We start from the raw sequence: 19,046 nt of genomic DNA, 5'->3' as shown, positions 1-19,046 counted from the left end.
ACACACACAAAAATATCTCCCCTTTTAAAAATGAATAGCAAAACAATTTATAACCTTTTTTAGCTTTAAAGAAGAAGACCGTGTCTATTTTTCTTATTAGTTTGAGGCCCGAATGTATGTTTTGAAGTTGAATAAAATTCTTGATGGCAATGTAGGATATAGGGAGTTTTTACCTTCACAGGAGCAATTTGAAGCGGCCGATAGAAAGGGCAAAGATATTTTTGACGAAAAACAGATGGCGATTTGGAATGCACTTGTTCAGTGCCTCGAGAGGAAGTCAGTTTTGTTTTTGGCAACCATATAAGGGTAAAGAATCTGAAGCTTATAGCGTGTTGTGTAAGAGGTTTAAAAGTTTTGAGAGGCCGTGTTTACAAAAACTAATATCTGATTTAACAAAAATGAGAAAACACAATTACGAAAGCATAGTAGACTATATTACTAGAGCCGAGGACATGCAGTTAAACCTTTCCGAACTTGATGAAACAATAAGTGAAAAAATGTTTGTGTCAATACTTTTGAAGGGACTTCCTCGTGAATTAAAAAGCTTTTTGTACTCTGGTAAAATATGGTCAAGATGAAACCTTGGATGAAAATACACGTGATTTGATAAATTTTCAAAGTGAGAAACGCAACAACGGAAATACAGAGAAATCAGAATTTGTTTTTTTTTACCAATGATCGAACTTGTTTTAATTGCCACAAGAGGGGGCATATTGCAAAATTTTGTCGTGCACAACGATCGGAGCCTAACAAAGAGAAACCTAATTCAAAAATAACTTGTTTTAAGTGCAAAAATTGGACATATTGCCAAGAACTCTTTCAGTTAAAAAAAATTGAATCCCATGCAATGAAAAATGAACAAAACATTAATTCAAAAGAAAGTCAAAATTTAGTTTCGGAAGAACAAGAAGAGGAAAGTTTTTGTTTTTTCTCGAGTGAGAATTGTGTTGAACACCAAGTTTTTATCGTTGACTCTGTTGCAACAAACTACATGATTAAAGATAAAAGTATTTTTGCTAAACTGGATGAAAATTTTTCCGGCATAATTCGCAAGGCCAACAAAACGCACTCTGCAATATTAGGAAAAAGGGGTTGTTGAGTTTTTCGCAAAGAAGAGCAAGGCAGAATTAAAAAATATTGTTTTAAAAGATGCTTTGTTCGTATCTGAAAACTCAAAGAACTTAATTTCTGTTTCAAAACTTAGAAAAGTGGGTGTTGATGTTTCTTTCGGTGAAAAACTTAAATTTTTTTTAGTAAAGTCTCGTTCTTTTTGAAGTTGAAAATGGATGGTTTGTGTGGAAAAGTTTTCCTTGTTCTAATGAAAATTGTTTTAATGTTGACAGTTTACAAATGTGCCATGCAAAGACGGGATTTTTCTGATTTGAAAAAACTGCCAAAATTTGTTGAGGGTATGAAAATAAGTGATTTAAAAATTGAGTTTTGTGCAGTTTGCGGGTTAAATAAGTCGAAAAAACAGCCTGTTCCCAAAAGTTGCATGACAAGAGCGAAAGAAATTTTGGACATTGTGCATGCAGAGGTCTTAGGAAAAATTTCTCCTGAAGCTATTGATAGCCATTGTTATGCATTTGGATTTGTAGATAGATTCAGTCGTTTCTCAAAAGTTTAATTCATGAAAACAAGAGACGAGGCCTTGGATCAATTTAAACAGTTTTGAGCTGATGTTGGAAAACCGGGAACTTTATTTTCTGATGGAGGTGGAGAATACGATTCAAATTAGTTTAAGTGCTATTGTAGTAAGGAATTCATTGAGAGTATTCAATTGTAGTATTCAAGAAATTCGTTTTAAAAACTCTGTTCCATATACTCCACAAGAAAATGGAAAGATTGAAAGAATTTGGGGAATTTCTGTTGCTAAGACTTGCTGTTTCTTAGACAACGCTGGATAGGACAAAAAATATTGGCCGTATGTTTTGAGCATGGCTTTTAACGTCAAAAACATGTTTTTACATTCAGCTCTTGAGAAAACACCTTTTGAAACGATGTACAATGAAAAACCTAATTTTTCTTTTGTCAAACTTTTTGGTTGTGCGGCATTTATGCATATTGAAAAACCATTTCGCAATAGACTAGATCACACCTCAAAAAGGGAATTCTTCCTGGGAATTCTGATAATAGTAAAAGTTATTTGATTGGTTTTGAAGACGAAAAAGGGGAACTCAAAATTCGAAAGTCAAGAAGTGTGAGATTTAATGAAAATGATTTTTACTTCAAACATAAGAAAACACAAAAACTGGTCGAAGACATTGATAATGATTCAAATGGCGATTTTTTTGAGTCAACTCGCTATCAATCCTTTTCTTCACAAAATTGTAGATGAAGCTTTGCTAAATCCAAATTGCTTCAAAGCAATGAAAAATGAGTACAATTTTTTGGTTGAAAACAATATTTGGTCCCTATTGAAAAGTGATGAAAAACCAGTACAAAGTAGATGATATTTTTTTTGAAATTCGGTCCTGATGGTGATATATGTCGCTATAAAGCTCGTTTTGTTTCAAAACGTTTTAGCCAAGTTTTCGGAAAAGATTTTTATGAAACTTACTCACCTACAACTAGACTTTCAACCATTTGAATTTTGATGTGTCTGGCTGTTTCTAACGATTATCAATTAAAAATAAACATAAAAACTCCTTATCTAAATGCTCCGATTGAAGAAGATGTAGTCATTAAACAACATGAAGGTTTTGAACTTTTGGATGAAAATGGAAAACCATTCAATTGTAAATTGAAGAAGAACTGGTATGATTTGAAACAATCTGGAAGAAACTGGTTTTGGACTTTGACTAAAACTGGTTTTGTTGATTACACTAAGTTTTGTTAAATCATTTCATGGCGAACGTTTGTTGGTAAAAAATAAGATAAAAAAATAGTTGGAATTCTTTGTTTGTGGGTAGATGACTTAATTTGTGGCCTTCCTGAAAATTTTTGTGATTGGTTTTACGCTGAAGTTTCCCAGAATTTTCAAATTAGTGGTTAGTCAGTTTTGACGTGGTTTTTAGGAATGGAAAAGGAGAGGACTTCATCGGAAAAAAATTGGTCAGGAGAAATACATAAAAATTTTTTTAGAAACTTTCAAAATGATTGATTGTAGGCCAATTGGCACACCATTAGAAGAAAATTTTAAATTTTCAAAAATTGATTGTCTTCAGGAGGGGAGTGAGGAGCAACTTAGAATGGCAAATCGAAATTCCGAAGTTTGATAGGTTGTCTTAACTATTTAGCTTTGTCGCGTAGAACCGATATTTGTTTTGCTGCTAATGCTCTCAGTTCATTTGTTGAAAATCCCGGAGAAATACGTTCGAAAGCAGCCAAGCGTGTTCTTAGATACTTAAGAGGAACAATGAATCAGACTTCAACTTTGCGTAAGACTCGGGTTCTGGATTTGTTGAATTTTTCTGATGCTGATTGGGCAGGGAACATAGATAACAGGAGCACTTCAGGTTTTTGTTTTAAGTTAAGTGAGTCGTCTGGAGGAATTAGTTGGGGTTGTAAGGCCTGTAGCAACATCAACTGCTGAAGCAGAATTCAACTCTGTTGTTGGGGCAAGTAAAGAAGCCATCCACCTAAGTGGAATTCTAGAGGACTTAGGAATTTTCTGTAAACTATCTCTGAAAATTTTTGTCGATAATCAGGCTTGTATTGCATTAAGTAATTATTCTATGCATCATAGAAAAACTAAACACTTTGCCATAAAACTGCACTTTGTGCGAGAACTGGTAGAAAAACACAAATTTGAACTGTTATATTTGACTACAGAAAACATGACTGCAGATATTCTGACCAAATCACTTAAAAAAGACTCACTTTTCGTACATATCTTTTTGGTGAAACCTAGCTCCTAAGAAGGGGTTTCAGCATGACTCCGAAAGTTAAAAGTGAGAAACCACATGCGCTAACTTCGAGCTAATTTCACACTTCCAAATCAAGCTTTGGCGGGTATTTTACACTTTATATAAGCTGATTTACTACGCATTTTTGCCACCCATTATCGAACAACACTAAATTGATATTCAAAACAGCTGCGTATTCTGCGTGCCCCTCTAACCTCACCAATACTCTGCCGTCGTTTATTAGGGACGGCTGAAAAATTTTTTCAAGTTTCTAGCTTGTGCTGGACATTGGAATGTAACCCTCAGAGCACTCCAAACATTTTCCAGCTTTGGATATATAGACGAGCATGTAAAACATTCCTGTCTGCTCTGCTTTGCTTTTATTGCCTGAAATGTGTGTATGTGTGAATCTAGATATGAAGGTACTATTTACTTTTTTAGACAATATGTTTTCAACGTTGGGTAAACGTGCTTTAGCTCCAGCTTGCCTGAGCAAACTTGGTTTGAACTGCCAGGTATCTGTGAACAGAAATATGGCTGCTACTGCAGCCGATCCAATTCAGCAAATTTATCTGGACAAAATAAAGGAATACTCTACGAAAGTGAAGTAAGTGTAGACTAGCATTGATTTCTTTCCGTTAGTTGCTCACTGACAGAATTGAAGCAATTATGTAGTCGTCTATTTAAGTAAAATTTTTGATGCACGGATTGGATTTTTTATTGGGTTTTCGACCCTAACTTATTAAATTCTGAGTGATCCACGCAGTTGAATTGAAGACACTTGGCTACTAAAAGCAATCTCTAAACCACAGAATTGTATTTTAATTTAAATCATGTTGCCAATAGAAAAATGTCCCAATGATGTCCCTTGAGGCTCTTTGGTGGCTCTATTGCCACCTACTCGCTAAAGCAGTTGACAAATGGCCATGTAGCTCAAGGAAGCTCCAGAGGAATTGATCTCCGCTTGATCGCGAACAATGTGTTTGCGATTTCAGTCGGTTTGGTTCATTTGTATTAAACAAATAGAAGAAGCAAATCAAGGTTAATATTAGTCAAGAAATTTAGAAAGAGAAAAATTGTGTTGAATTTTATTCAAAAGTTACAATATTCGATAGCATGGTCAAAACATGCTAAAAGTCTTGGAAAAGCTGTCATGTCGGAAATGTTGGAAGAGGATTGTCTCCTCTCTCTCTCTCTCTCTCTCTCTCTCTCTCTCTCTGCGCATCAGTCCCCCGAAGGGAGTCTGGGGGCTCCAGTTTTGAAGCGTCCCACTCTCGCTAGGAATTTTAGGAGGGTTGTCGCTGGTGTCTTCAGGGCGTCGTCGATCGAGTTGTTTGGTCCGAAGTATTCGAGTCGTATTCGGGCTGTGCTTTGGCACCTCGTCTGCATGTATTCGATTGCGTCTTCTTCTGTCTCGCAATCGTCGCAGATCGGGCTGTTGCATTTCCCAAATTTGAAGAGCGTGTCTTTTGTCAGTCTTGAACTTCCAACTCTCAGTTGGCTGATGGTGCAGCGTTGCCATCGGTTACAGTCGTCGATGCCAATGGGGTCAGGCAGGCGGCTCTCTCTTGAGCTCCACTGAGTGGTGATGAAAAATCGAACAGCAATCTTGAAGCAGGCGAAATCTAGGGGGACTTCTTGTGCCATCTCCGATGCTTCTTTGGCCAGCGTGTCTGCGTGTTCGTTTCCATCAAGATCTGGGTGTCCTTGCACCCAGTGTAGGCATACTGTCCTGCCGTGGTTTCTGATCTCGACCAGATTTTCCCAGATGCGTGTGCCAACGCTTGTTGTTTGTCTTGTTGGACCTTTCTGCAGGGCTGCTCTGGAGTCGGTGTATAAGACAAGGTTCTTATAGCTCTATGGGAGATTTGATAGTGCCGTTTCTATAGCAACAAGTTCTGCCCTTGTGCTACTACAGATGGCTCCTGCGGGCTGCTTCATGTCATGTGAGGTGTTCTGCAAGTTGTCGATTAGGAAAATTCCGGCTCCACCATTTCGTTGATTCTCTTGTACAGATCCGTCTGTCCACACTTACATCGGTTTGGTACTTGTCGGTGGCTTCTAGTGCTCTCTGCTTCCTGAGTTCCGGGGCTTCTGTTCTCTTCGGCATGTTTGGCGGTTTGGCTATTATCTGTATGCCGCTTGTTTCTTGCCATAGTGATAGCCAGGTCGTGTAGGTATCTACAAGGTTGTTTTGTAGACCACTTTCCAGTTCAATCCATTCAGCTATGCGACGGAAACTCGGTTTGAACTCTAGAACGCAATCATCGTCGGGTGGCTGTGCATGTGGGTCGTTCTTCAAGGCTCGGGTCCATGCTTCTCGTGCTTTGTACTTGAGTCTTGGCTTCACGGCAGCCTTCACTAAGGATTTGACTGGGTTGTCCGCCGGGAGTTTTCGTACTCTCGTTCTCTCTCTGGCAGCCAGTTCCTTTGCTCTCAGTGACGGGGGAAAAGTCGCGCAAAGGCAAAAACCTTTTCACTCTTTGAGTTGCGAAGGCATCCAGTTATTATCCTTGCACAATGATTCTGTTGGCTTTCAACTTTTGCTCTCGTTGCGGGCGCCGCGTGGTTCATCCAGACTGCAGCTCCATACTCCCACACTGATCGGATGTATCCTATGTACGCTGTTCGCAGTGTAAATGGGTTGCTACCGTAGGATTTTCCACTTAGCGAGGATAAGCACCGCTTCCTCTCGATCATCTTCTTTCTCACTGTCTCGGCGTGGGCTGAAAAAGTTAGCTGGTCATCCAGTTTTATTCCCAGGAACGTTGGATTCTGCTCGAAGGGTAGTGGTGTTCCACCTAGGCAGAGCTTTGGCGTCTTTTTTCCCTTAGTCTCTGCTGGGTCCAAGGTGAAGGTTGAAAAGCAACATTTTCCGGGAGACATGTCCACTTTCCACTTCTTAGTCCAATCATACACGTGGTTGAGGGCGGGCTGAAGTATTGTGGCGCATTTGAGAGCTTGCTGTAGCCAGGATACCAGTGTCGTCCGCGAAAAGTGACCAGAGGGCTTTACTGCTACATCCTTCGGAGATGTCGTTTATGTATATGAGCCACAGTAGTGGGGCTAACACGCTGCCTTGGGGCAATCCGTCCTGGAATACTCTCGACTTGGATGTGACTGCATTCCATCTCACTCTCGAACGTCGGTCGTAAATCAGGCTTTTAGTCCACTTGATGTAGCATGTCGGGATTCCAAGTTTGTTCATTTTGTGCAGAAGCGCGTCCCTCCATACGCGGTCGTATGCTTTTGTGAAGTCAAGCATCGCTAGTTTGCTCGAAGGCGTCGAAAGTCGCCTGTACGATATGCACAATCTGGTCCATTGTACTCCTTCCTTTTCGGAAACCGGCCTGGTTTTGGTTCAAGAGGCCCCGGGTTTCAAGAAAGTGCAGTAACCTTGCTTGGATCATTCGTTCCATGAGCTTTGATACAAAAGTTAACAGGGATATGGGGCGATAGTTCGTTACGATTCCTGAGTCCTTTCCCTTCTTAGGAATGGCAACTATCTCTGCTCTCAGCCATGATGCGGGGGTGTCATGTTCTCGCCAGCTTCTGTTTATGAGATCCAGTACTAATCGCTTTGTAGTGTCTGGCAGCCAGATTAGTAGCTCGTTTGTGACCCCATCCGGACCTGGGCTCTGGCCTGTTTTGATGTCGTTCAAAGCTTGGTTAAGTTCCTGGGTCGTGAACATGCTGCAGTAATCATGTGGGGATCCATTACAGGTGCAGTTTCGAGCAAGTGCGTGTCTTGCCTCCAGTCGCACTGGTTTGTCTTGCTTCTTGTTTTTCTCGATCCTTGCGACCTGGGCGAAAGTGCTGCAGAAAAGATCCGCTTTTTCTCTGTCAGTAACGGCTCGTTTATCGCTGTTTGGCTTTGCGATTGACGCGGAGGGCTTTGCAGTGGGTATACTCTTATCCATGGCTTTGATGAGCCCCTATAGGTCGCAACTAGCTCCTAGTCGCATTGTCTTTTCGCGGATAAACGCCGCTTTGGCCTTGTTGATGGTCTGCTGTGCCTTCTTTTTCAGTTGCACATATGCCGTGACATCTTCTGTCGAGTGTCTTGGTGCGGTTGCTCTTTCCTGGGCTTCATCTCGTTCTTTTACAGCTTCAGTGCAGTCTTCATTCCAGAAGGGCAGGCGTGACTTGCCTCCATTTCCGAAGGGTATTGAGGCGTGGGCGGCTTGGAGAAGTACTTCGGTTAATCGCTCGTCTTCTTTGCCGATCTTCTCACTAGGGATCCAGTTTTTGCACTTCTCTTCTAGGATCTCCTGGTATTTCTGCCAGTTCTGCCAGTAGGATTGTCTCCTCTTCATTCTCTTTGTTATTGATCTGCCTAGGTAAATTGCTATTGACAAATGCTTCGGATATGCCTATGATTTATAACTACTTGTCAGTTATCAATCCGACGCTGAAAATGCGCTATCTACTATTGCAACCTGGTGTAAGATAAAGGAGATGCATTTAAATGTCAAAGAGTGCGGTATACTGAATTTCAAAAATGCAGATTTTAAAAAAAAGTTTAAAAAGCAGAACCTGTCGATTGAATCTGAACAGAAATACCTTTGATTAATTGTATCGGCTTCTCGGACATGGAATGAAGTAGTCGTAGTAGTAGATAAGGCTTTTGAGGTATCGCCTCAAGGGTGTTGAATCCAAATCTGAATATCTGAATACAGCTCTGAATGTAGCTCATCAAGTTTTTTAGATTGGCATTGGACTGAAGGTTTATTCTAATTTCTTCAAATTATCGCAAATAGAAGATACAAAAAGACGTAGCAAAAAAGGTATTTGAGCCCTTTCTATTCAAGCGTAATCTGTCAAACAACTGCACTTTGCAGAACAAACTTAACGCATATCAACGCTACGTTTTCCCCATCATTACATGTGCCTCAGATTCTTTCCCGTGAAAAACTAATCTAAGGTCCATGGAAAAAGGGCATCGATTTTTGCTTCAAATCGTTTTGTGGGGTCAATCTCAAGTACAGAGGTAAATCAAAGAAACTCGAATTATTTTGCCTCTTTCTTTTTACTCTGAATTGCACGGTTTACTTCTGCTCGAAGTGCTGCTCAGTGAACCTGTTAAAACAAGGAAGATTTATGAAGTGCAATTGAATACACTACAAGGTGGCAGAAAGGAATTTAAAGTAACGACTCAAAAAATCGGATGGAATTTTTTTCGGATGAACTACGATACTCTACAATTATCTGCCACGAGTTACTGATATGGCATCTGAACAGCTAAAGCAACCGCTAACAATTTTTTGACAGTACTTCGAAAACTTATACAATGAGGTGGAAACTTGTATTTGTCTAACTGGAGGCTGCAATCCACTAGAAAACCCATAGAAAGTACTCATGATCTACATCGAAAACCAAATGGACTAACAACCCGAGGACCCAGCTCCTAAATCCTTGACTACTACTTTTACCACTACTACTACTAAAAAGCAATAAATAACATCGCTCTCTCGATGGCTTTAATCAATAAAGTTAAGGTGATATACGGTTATTCTTAGCTATTTGAAAATCAATCCTGAGTAATGACGGTTGATTGTGATATATGATAAAGTATTGCAATCAGAAAATTTGCAATTTTTTTAGGAAAAAGGTTTTGAATAAAGAGATTTGATTTGGATTCTAAGTTATGGTAACTATGGAAAAGAATGACTAACAGAATCTACATGTGCATTATGCGAATGTAGTCGCAAAAATCAAGATTTGATCCGAGAAATACTATTTATCATGCTTGATTTCAATACTAAGGTGTAACGTCATATTTTGGTCTCCGCGAGGAAAAGCAACTGGGTATTATTCTTTGAGAATGGCGCCTTGGCAGAAACCGTGTGGTCAATTCCGGTTTCCAGAAAAAACAGTCCAATCTTTGGACGTGGCAAAGTCGCGATAGAAAAATGTACAATCAGATTTACCTTATACTTGTACACAAGACTTTTAATGCAATTCTTGATGTTAATTCTATTGAAAAGGCTGATTGTGGTTGTAACCATTATCCCTTGATTGCAAAACTTGGACACCGTTTGAAAAAAACCTGCACTTGAAGTCTGAGTAGATCCTATGGGACAACGTAACCCATTAAATTAATCGCTATTATCGCGAGACGGTCGGCAAAGCAGTTGAACATCTCGACTCCTGCAATGAAGTTCTGCTAATATCTGTACTGAATTAAAAGTCTGCCTCCAATGAAAAGCTGGATAAGCGAAAAATTTGTTAAAGTGTCGAACGAAAAAAGGAAAATGCAACATCTCTTTCAGCGCCGACAATTATCCTTCGCTCAATCAATTGGTTAAAAGGAACTGCGATGAACTGAAATTTCTGTATATACCAAAGTTTGAAAATGATCTGATGCAACCTCAATATGTCTTTAGATCTGACTGCAGCATACTAAACGCTGTTTCGCTCTGCCTACGCTCCCTAAAAATGTCTTCAAAAATATCTGCAAACTCTACGAAGAAATGGCGAATATCTATTTAAGCTTTGTTGACTACACAAAACACTTAATCGAGTAGCTCATAATCAACTAAACAGTTTGATGGATGATGTGGAAGCTGCAGATAAATATCGTTGCCTGGTCCAATGCCTCTAGGACGATAGGCTGCAACGGTTCGGCTTCTAAGTTACGTAAACAAAGCTGATCCCATAGAAAATCCACTCACCTGAATTCCTTTGGCTTTACGGAAGTAATGGGGGTCTCTGGAAGATTTATCTGGTTGAATTTGAGTCGTGAATATGAACATTTGGCGAGCGGATGATACGACGTTAATCGGAACAAGCGAAGAAGGTCTACAGCCACTTGTCACATCGGTATTTTAAAATGGATGAACTCTATTAATGCAAGTGCTTCAATGGCTTATGAAGTTTGGTTTCATCTGACCGCAGAGATGCTGTTAAAATAAGCACCCATTTTGAGAGGGCCATTCTTCAGATTGAGAAGCATTCTAACTGGCAAAAAATTGTCCTTCAATTCCAGAAACCGACTCTTAAAATGCAATGTTCGTTTGATGCTTCTTTACTGATCAGAAACTTGGATAATAACGAAGAGAATGGAAAACAGAATAGAAGCCTTCCACATGTGGTGTTTTCGACGCTCGCAATAAATCTTGCGGAAATCGATAAGAAATAACTCTTAAGTACTACTGCAGGTTGGATGTAACCGGGATTTTCTCAGGATTACACGAACCAGGCAGCTACGATCTCTTGGTTATGCCTTGCGAAAAGAGTTGCTGGAGCAAACTTCAGTAGCTGATAAATTTTTAGGCAAAAGTGCAAAGGGAAAACAAAGAATCACGTGTATGCCACAATTTTGTGCCTCATTCAGCGGTATCCTACGAATAACAAAAATCTGAAATCGTGAAAAATTCTCCCCACGCAAACTATATCTGGAACTGACAAGATACTTAAAGAAAACTTTATTGTAATCGTATGCACAGGCAGAACTGAGCAATGAAGACCAAAAGTGCCTATAGAAGTAGCCTCAAAGCTGTCCGCAAAAGGAGGGTAGCTATGCTGACACCATCACCTACCTGAGATTAAAAGTCAGCTTCGGTTTTTAAGGAGCTATATCCAAAGCTCTAGGACCCCAAGAAAGCGCAAAATTGTTGACTCATCAATAGCTGTTGTCGAAAAAGGGAGGATGTTAGTTTAACTCATCGTTTGTTTTTTTTTGATCCCTTACCTTTGTTTTTCTAGTTTTGTGATGTCCTTTATTCAGAGATTTGATATTCCAACTGTACTTTGAAGCCATAGGGCTGCGGGGACCCAGCAGCTTTTCACCCGGTGTTGTGGAGGGGGGTTTGCGTTTACTTTTTAATTTCAAATAGCCTCGCGAATCCTTTGTTGCATAGTATTGAAAACGCTTAAATTTCAAATGTGCAAAACGTCTCTTCCAGGGGCAGTTTTTGTTTCGGAAGAGAAACAAGTAAATATATAACCAGAAAACACGTTCGTCGCACCCAAATAGACGGGCCTATATACTGATCCACAAAGTGGTTACACCAATCCTATTATTACATTAAATGGAGAAAGTTGTTCATGTAAATATTATAAATTTGTATCATTTCTTATTAATAATGGAATAAATATAGAAAAAGTAAAAGAAAATATACATTTATTGAAGAGTGTAGATAATTTAAAATAAAAAAAATTCATTAAAAAATTTAGATAATTTTAAAATTTATTTTAAAAAAAGGGAAATAACTCTTTAAGCACGAAAAATAGTGATTTTGTACTGGGGCATCACTCCGATAGGGGCGATTTCGCTCTTAAAGAGTGATTCCTTCTTAAAAGAGGGATTTCGCTCTTATTTTGAAATTTGCTTTATCTTTTCAATAAATTATTAAATTTTGCTATTACTTTGGGTTTTAGCTTAATTATGACTTATCCAAGTAGTAAATAAAAACAAGGATCTTAATGTTATATAAATATTAGCAAAAAGTTAAAATTTATAAAAGAGTTAAGCTGGTTTTTTATTCAAGTTATTTTCGCAAGTTGGGTTTACGTGCTTTTTACACGGTCTCACTAGTTTTATACTAGTATCTGGGGACTTCCACTGGAGTCAGTGGGGATAGACTGTACTTTGAAGCCATAGGGCTGGGGGGACTCAGCAGCTTTTCACCCGGTGTTGTGGAGGGGGGTTTGCGTTTACTTTTTAATTTCAAATAGCCTCGCGAATCCTTTGTTGAATAGTATTGAAAACGCTCAAATTTCAAATGTGCAAAACGTCTCTTCCAGGGGCAGTTTTTGTTTCGGAAGAGAAACAAGTAAATATATAACCAGAAAACACGTTCGTCGCACCCAAATAGACGGGCCTATATACTGATCCACAAAGTGGTTACACCAATCCTATTATTACATTAAATGGAGAAAGTTGTTCATGTAAATATTATAAATTTGTATCATTTCTTATTAATAATGGAATAAATATAGAAAAAGTAAAAGAAAATATAAATTTATTGAAGAGTGTAGATAATTTAAAATAAAAAATAAAAATTCATTAAAAAATTTAGATAATTTTAAAATTTATTTAAAAAAAGGGAAATCACTCTTTAAGCACGAAAAATAGTGATTTTGTACTGGGGCATCACTCCAATAGGGGCGATTTCGCTCTTAAAGAGTGATTCGCTCGTAAAAGAGGGATTTCGCTCTTATTTTGAAATTTGCTTTATTTTTTTAATAAATTATTAAATTTTGCTATTACTTTGGGTTTTGGCTTAATTATGACTTATCCAAGTAGTAAATAAAAACAAGGATCTTAATGTTATATAAATATTAGCAAAAAGTTAAAATTTATAAAAGAGTTAAGCTGGTTTTTTATTCAAGTTATTTTCGCAAGTTGGTTTTACGTGCTTTTTACACGGTCTCACTAGTTTTATACTAGTATCTGGGGACTTCCACTGAAGTCAGTGGGGATAGACTGTACTTTGAAGCCATAGGGCTGGGGGGACCCAGCAGCTTTTCACCCGGTGTTGTGGAGGGGGGTTTGCGTTTACTTTTTAATTTCAAATAGCCTCCCGAATCTTTTGTTGAATAGTATTGAAAACGCTTAAATTTCAAATGTGCAAAACGTCTCTTCCAGGGGCAGTTTTTGTTTCGGAAGAGAAACAAGTAAATATATAACCAGAAAACACGTTCGTCGCACCCAAATAGACGGAAGTACAAAACCACTGAGCTTATTTGACTGTGCTTAGCCAAATATAAAGGAATATAACAGCGAAACTGATTTGATGAACGTTTTGGTAATTATGTGGTCTTCAACTACGTTAGTTTTGATCGCAGCTTTAACGATGTAAGCTGTGCGTAGACATATGGCGGTTCTCTTGGTTTTTTTTGTGGTATCTTTGTCAGATCATTTTTTGTGTTTATTTGCTCTCAAGCGAAGTTTGTAGCAATTATATTAGTCGTGTGGTTTTTAAATGCAATTTTTTGCTTGACCGATTTATCTTCTGACTTTTCGTCCTCAAAAACGGGATAAACAGGTAGCACTCGGAGGGCATTAAGTGGGCGAGCAACTCTCTTAGACCATTTGGCCTTAATAGTCTCTAAGTATCCGATTCACCGAAATAGTTTTGAGGAGTCAATTTCAGGGTGTGAGGGGGCGAGGGGGCGGTTCTTAGTCTTAAAAGTGTGACCCCCTCAGTCACCCCCACACACACACACACGCTCCTCGAACCTGGCGATTTGGACACCTTTCACGTCCAGCTCTCGAACAACCTTGCAGCGCTTTGCTGACCGAATTGACCTGTAGTCAGACCCAAATCAGACTATGGTCCAGACTATTGTGCTCGAACCTCTGTCCAGACCCTGTAATTGTGCTCTGGCAATACACGGGTCTGATCATAGCTCAATTTGGGTCTGGACCTCAACCTTGAATGGGATAGTTATAGTTGATGATATTTATAGTTTGTGTCGGCAAATAGATTTTAACTATAAGTGGCAGTCTACCGGTAATGTTTATAATTTATAACGTGTATCTGTAGCTTTACATCATTTAACGCCTCAGATTTTCACCCCAAAATCCGAGGATCACTAATTTTGGATGTTTATCCCAAAACTATTTGTCCAAACATTAAGAAGCCTTTACTTGGATTGTTAATTCCCGAGTATGTAAAAAATTTAAATCAGGTTAAATAATATGGCTGAACAAGCCGGACAATTTTAAGTTAACCAGGGCACAATTGATTTACTTTTTGTAACATTCACAAGAGAGCAACCATTGTTTACTGATTTGTGGTATTCTTTTCAGGTCTGGCGCGGTGCCACAGGACCCGGCGATGGCAGCCAAACTAGCAGATGAGAAGAAAAAGCTGAAGGATATCTACAGCCGAAACCCATATGCCGCTGACCAGCCCGATGATCCTACCAAGCCACCTACTTTCGCGTTTAAAGATCCTAACCTCAAAGATATTTTCTAATTAGGGGCTAAAATAGTACATAAATCCAATTGTATCTTGATAAACTTTGAAATTGTTAACACCTGACAACTACTATCGACGTGACTAACGGTTAATTCACTTTTTCAAACTTATTCGTCTTGGTATATCACGGGTATATTACAATTTTCAATTATTTTTGTGAGTGTTTCTTCATCCAGTTTTCAAAGATGCTCTTTTAAGATGCTCTTTTAAGATGCTCTTTAAGTTTTGGAAAGACCTGCTAAAAGTATTCACACGGGGTTCTCAATAAAGTGTTAATACTGGTCTTTTATGTTACCCAAATAAATAGATTTTCTTTAACCTAGATCAAGTCGTTTTTTTTCTACTCATGGGAGCTATCTAATATGGTGCTCAGAAAATTGGCCGAGAAGGCGTTTAGCCGACAAGGAGCAAATGAGAAATTTAGCTGACACTTTTATCATCATTGGTAAAAAAAACTCATTGGTCAATAAATCAGTAGTTCGGTGGACCATTACCAGTTCGGCGGTGTGCGGTCGGGTGGCGCTCCACTTGGCCTATCCGTGGCCTCCGCACCAGGGGATGGGTGCAACCACGCATAAACCTTCGTTACGCTAGTTGGTACAAACTGTGGCGTATATTTGCCCGCTTACGCTGAACCGTTTCAAACTGGCCAATAGATTCAGAATTAATCTAGTAGCGCATTTTACATTAAGTGGTTTTCAAACTCCTTTCCTAGTCAGTTTGAGATCTAGTTTTTTGGCTTTCTTCACGTTTTTTTTGTTTCGCCATCTGTCTGATATTTCCGGTATAAAGTTTCTCCATGCCGCAAACCTCAAAGCAGCAATTTTCAACTTTTCGTCTCATGCATGGTTTAAAAACAATTAATAAATGGCTGAAGTTCTCAGGTTGTAATAAAGGGTTTCGGCCAATCAGGTAAAGGCTACTTTTGTATTTCTAGTTTTACTAATGAGCAATATACGTCGTTATGGACTTGAATGAAATTTCGGGTGTTAATGCCGAAGTTCCATATCCAAACCTTACGTGTTCTTAATCGTAAATGATATACTCAGTACCAATTTTAAAAAGGATTAAAACCGGGCTGAAGTGAGTAGGGTTGAAAGACGAGGTGTCTTTTTAACATGATATTTCTTAACGCTTTTGCGCTCCTATTAAATATCAGTGACATAGAACGTTCGTAAGCTCGTCCATCAGTGCAGCTGAGCTATATGTAAAGAAAGCATCGCGTAGTTATCGCTTTCAAATAAACTCACTGATTTTTGGGGTATTTTCTTTCAAGCACAGTCAACCTTGTTTTGTTTGAAAATCTTGATTATTTTCCTTCCCAGTAATTTCCTTTATAAATAATTATCAATTTTTCCCAGTTTTGCTAGCATGAAATTGATTTTGGCTATCATTAGAGTGGGACACCAAGTTTATGTTGATAACAAGGCTTTCCAATAAGTTTGTTCCCCTCAAGTTTTTGTCATTAATCTTTTCTCAATGGTCACGCTTCAAAAGTTGTGAATTTTCTCTCAACAAATTGAAGCTAATAATTGGGTCCCGTTAGGCAATTTTTTGCTTATATTTTGTGACCGATTTCACTGTTTGTCTCTCCCCACCGTTGACCCGCCTTGCGGTTTGCATGCAAAGTTACTGGTCTTCTACTAAATGCCTGCCTTCTTTTGAAGCTGTATTGAGGGCCTTTGGACAGATTTCAACTCATGTAGTCAAAATTGGAGACTCATGTAAAGTGGATTTAGTAATTTGTTATGTTGAGAAGCTAAAAATTGGAGTCCGCGCTCTCATTAAGCCAGAAAATCTCGCCTAAGCGCTCTCAAAGCAGAAAGAACAGCCCTAGTAGAATCACAGATCCAAAAATAAGATTTTGAGGTTGTCGTTGAAAGTCCACAAGGAAGAGTGTTCAAAGGTGAGATCAAAATAAAGAAGCCTCACCTGCTATTCTTAAGAGAACTGCAAAATGCAGGCACCTGTTTCTTACTAGGATAGTCTTTCTGTCTTCGGGCAAGAAACTGAATTTATTGCAAACCAAGGAATGTTAATCTGCTTCTTTTTCGAAATATATCACAATATGAATCACGTTTAAAATCATTCCACTGCGGCTTTTGTTATGATGAGTTTGATGAGAATCTTGAATCCTACTGCCCTCTCGATCCTTCTGTATTGATAAAATGGAAGTTTTTGAAGGCCAATTTTCGGCACAGTAATTTATTCACAATATTCGATCCATTTAGAGCGATATAATTCACTCTTTTGCCATGATCGAAATCAATAAGTTCAACTTAATTGTTTTAATGGAATTTTGGCTGAAAAATGAGCGACAATGTTCCTTCAAAAACAATTCTCTACTTAGGAAATACAAGAATAACTTTAAGAGATATGATTGTCTGGTGAAATTGTTTCTTTTTAACATGGATTTCCCTACTTTTAAACTTTTCTTGCACGCAGTTTACCGACCATCAGGTGCAAATATACCTGAAGTGGTATTTGATTTGACATCAAAAATATGAAAACCTGAGAACCACTAGATGTTTGATATTGATCTGATACTAAGTGACATCTATATCTTGCTTCATCTAGATTATAGGTACCACAAGAATGCAAGGGAATGGAAAACTAAACATTGATTGAATTTCAACTTGATTGTAGTTGAATGTTTTTTCTGTAGATTAATGCTGTCGGCTCACATTCGTAGTATTACATGCGTAAAACTTTTCAAAACCATCATGAGCTTTATCGCGCTCATTTAGTTGAGTTAACCCGTTCCTTAGTTTTATCGCGGGTCGGTTACTGTAACTCATTTTATTATGACGTCCCAAATTACTTTTGTGATACTGGAGCTCCTGAATGCATTCGTACAATTGTTTTGCCACTTGTCTCCGACACCACCAAACCAGTATTCCAGAATTCATTTGCTTACTGTGATGAAAAAGCGTACACGTGGACATGCTACTGGTTTTTTTGTCTTTCGAAAATTCTTTTTTAATTGCTCTCAAACGAAGTTTGTAGCAATTATATTAGTCCTGTCGGTCTTTTTAATGCGATTTTTCGCTCGATCGATTTTTTGTCTGACGCTTTTGACTTTTCGTCCTCAAAAACAGGATAAACAGGTAGCGCCCAGCGGGCTTTAAGTGCTCTTAGAGCCTTTCAGCTCTGTTTCAGCTCAAACTGTTTTGGAGACTTATACTTATGGTGTGAAGTGCGGTTCTCAAGGATGAAGACCCCTCCACTGTTGACTGACCCCCCCCCCCCACTTTTCCCCCCACGGGCTGTTACCCCCCCCCCCCCCGTTACTAGCTACTGACACGCTAAAAACAAGCAAATTTATACTATTTTGCACAATTTCTTTCAAGCATTTTGAAAATTTTTTACATTTTTGATTTTTATCAGCTCTAGGTGTCAAAAAACCTCTTTTTAATACTAGGTTTTAATAATAGGTTACTGCCTAGTTTCTCGTGGTAATGGAATGCTTTCAACATTTTAACATGACGAATTTAAGCATTTTTTGAGAAAACGTGCAATTTTCTTTTTTTTACTTCTGTTTTTCCTTATACAGCTTTTTTTCAGACTCAGGGGCCAGAAAACCTCCTAAAAGGTTTGGTAGTAAGTTACTGAAAAATTTTTATTGGCCAGGGAATAGTTTTTCAACTCTTTAATGTCTAAAATTTTTGCAATTTTTCGATAAAACTTGCTGTTTTCTTTTTTTTTCTAAAATTTTTCTTTTTTTCAGATTTTTTCACTGTCACCAGCCAAGGAACCTCCTCTAGGGTTTGAAAATAGGTTATTGTATAAATTTTAGATGTAATGGCATTTTTTTGACATTTTTTGCCTTTTCATTTTGTGACATTTGTCATTTTTCAGGTTTTTTGAGCCTCAAGGGTCGGAAAACCTGCGTAAGTGTTTGATAATAAGTTACTGAATAGTTTATAGTTGTAATGGAATGTTTTTCAAGATTTTAATATCACGAATTTGATCAAGTTTTTAAAATATTTGCAATTCTTTCATGTTTTTGAATTTTTTCCGGCACCAGGGGTCCTGGGACCTCCTCCCAGGTTTGATAATAACTTGCTGCATAGTTTCCAGAGCTAATGGAATGGTGATCAATATTTTCTTTGATTCGATTTTTAGTAGTTTTTGGATAAAATGTAAAGTTTTAATTTGCGGAAAATTTTTGTTCCAAGTGTATGGATCTTTGAGCCAGTGAAACTATTTCAGGCTTGTCTTTTGAGGACATTGTCTTTTGAGACAATGTAATGGTTCTTAAGATATT

At 38.3% G+C, this 19,046-nt stretch overlaps 2 protein-coding genes across 3 annotated transcripts in view; one reads left to right on the top strand and one right to left on the bottom strand.

The window, feature by feature from the left end:
* LOC142334701 (ATP synthase peripheral stalk subunit F6, mitochondrial-like) overlaps nt 1–14,889 on the top strand; it is a 117,357-nt gene extending 102,468 nt beyond the window's left edge. Inside the window, exons 2-3 of the mRNA XM_075382948.1 lie at nt 4,291–4,455; nt 14,608–14,889. Coding sequence (XP_075239063.1) covers nt 4,295–4,455; nt 14,608–14,776 — 330 coding nt within the window. The 5' untranslated portion in view covers nt 4,291–4,294 and the 3' untranslated portion in view covers nt 14,777–14,889. The remainder of the gene's footprint in view (nt 1–4,290; nt 4,456–14,607) is intronic.
* The window catches only part of LOC142334689 (uncharacterized), a 293,593-nt gene that overhangs the window by 112,835 nt on the left and 161,712 nt on the right, over nt 1–19,046 (bottom strand). The gene's annotated exons all lie outside the window — the stretch shown is intronic.

This window comes from Convolutriloba macropyga, chromosome 1, assembly GCF_964194025.1.
Source record: "Convolutriloba macropyga chromosome 1, txConMacr16.3, whole genome shotgun sequence".
NCBI classification, from domain to species: domain Eukaryota; kingdom Metazoa; phylum Xenacoelomorpha; order Acoela; family Convolutidae; genus Convolutriloba; species Convolutriloba macropyga.
This window is presented reverse-complemented; position numbering and strand designations above follow the sequence as displayed.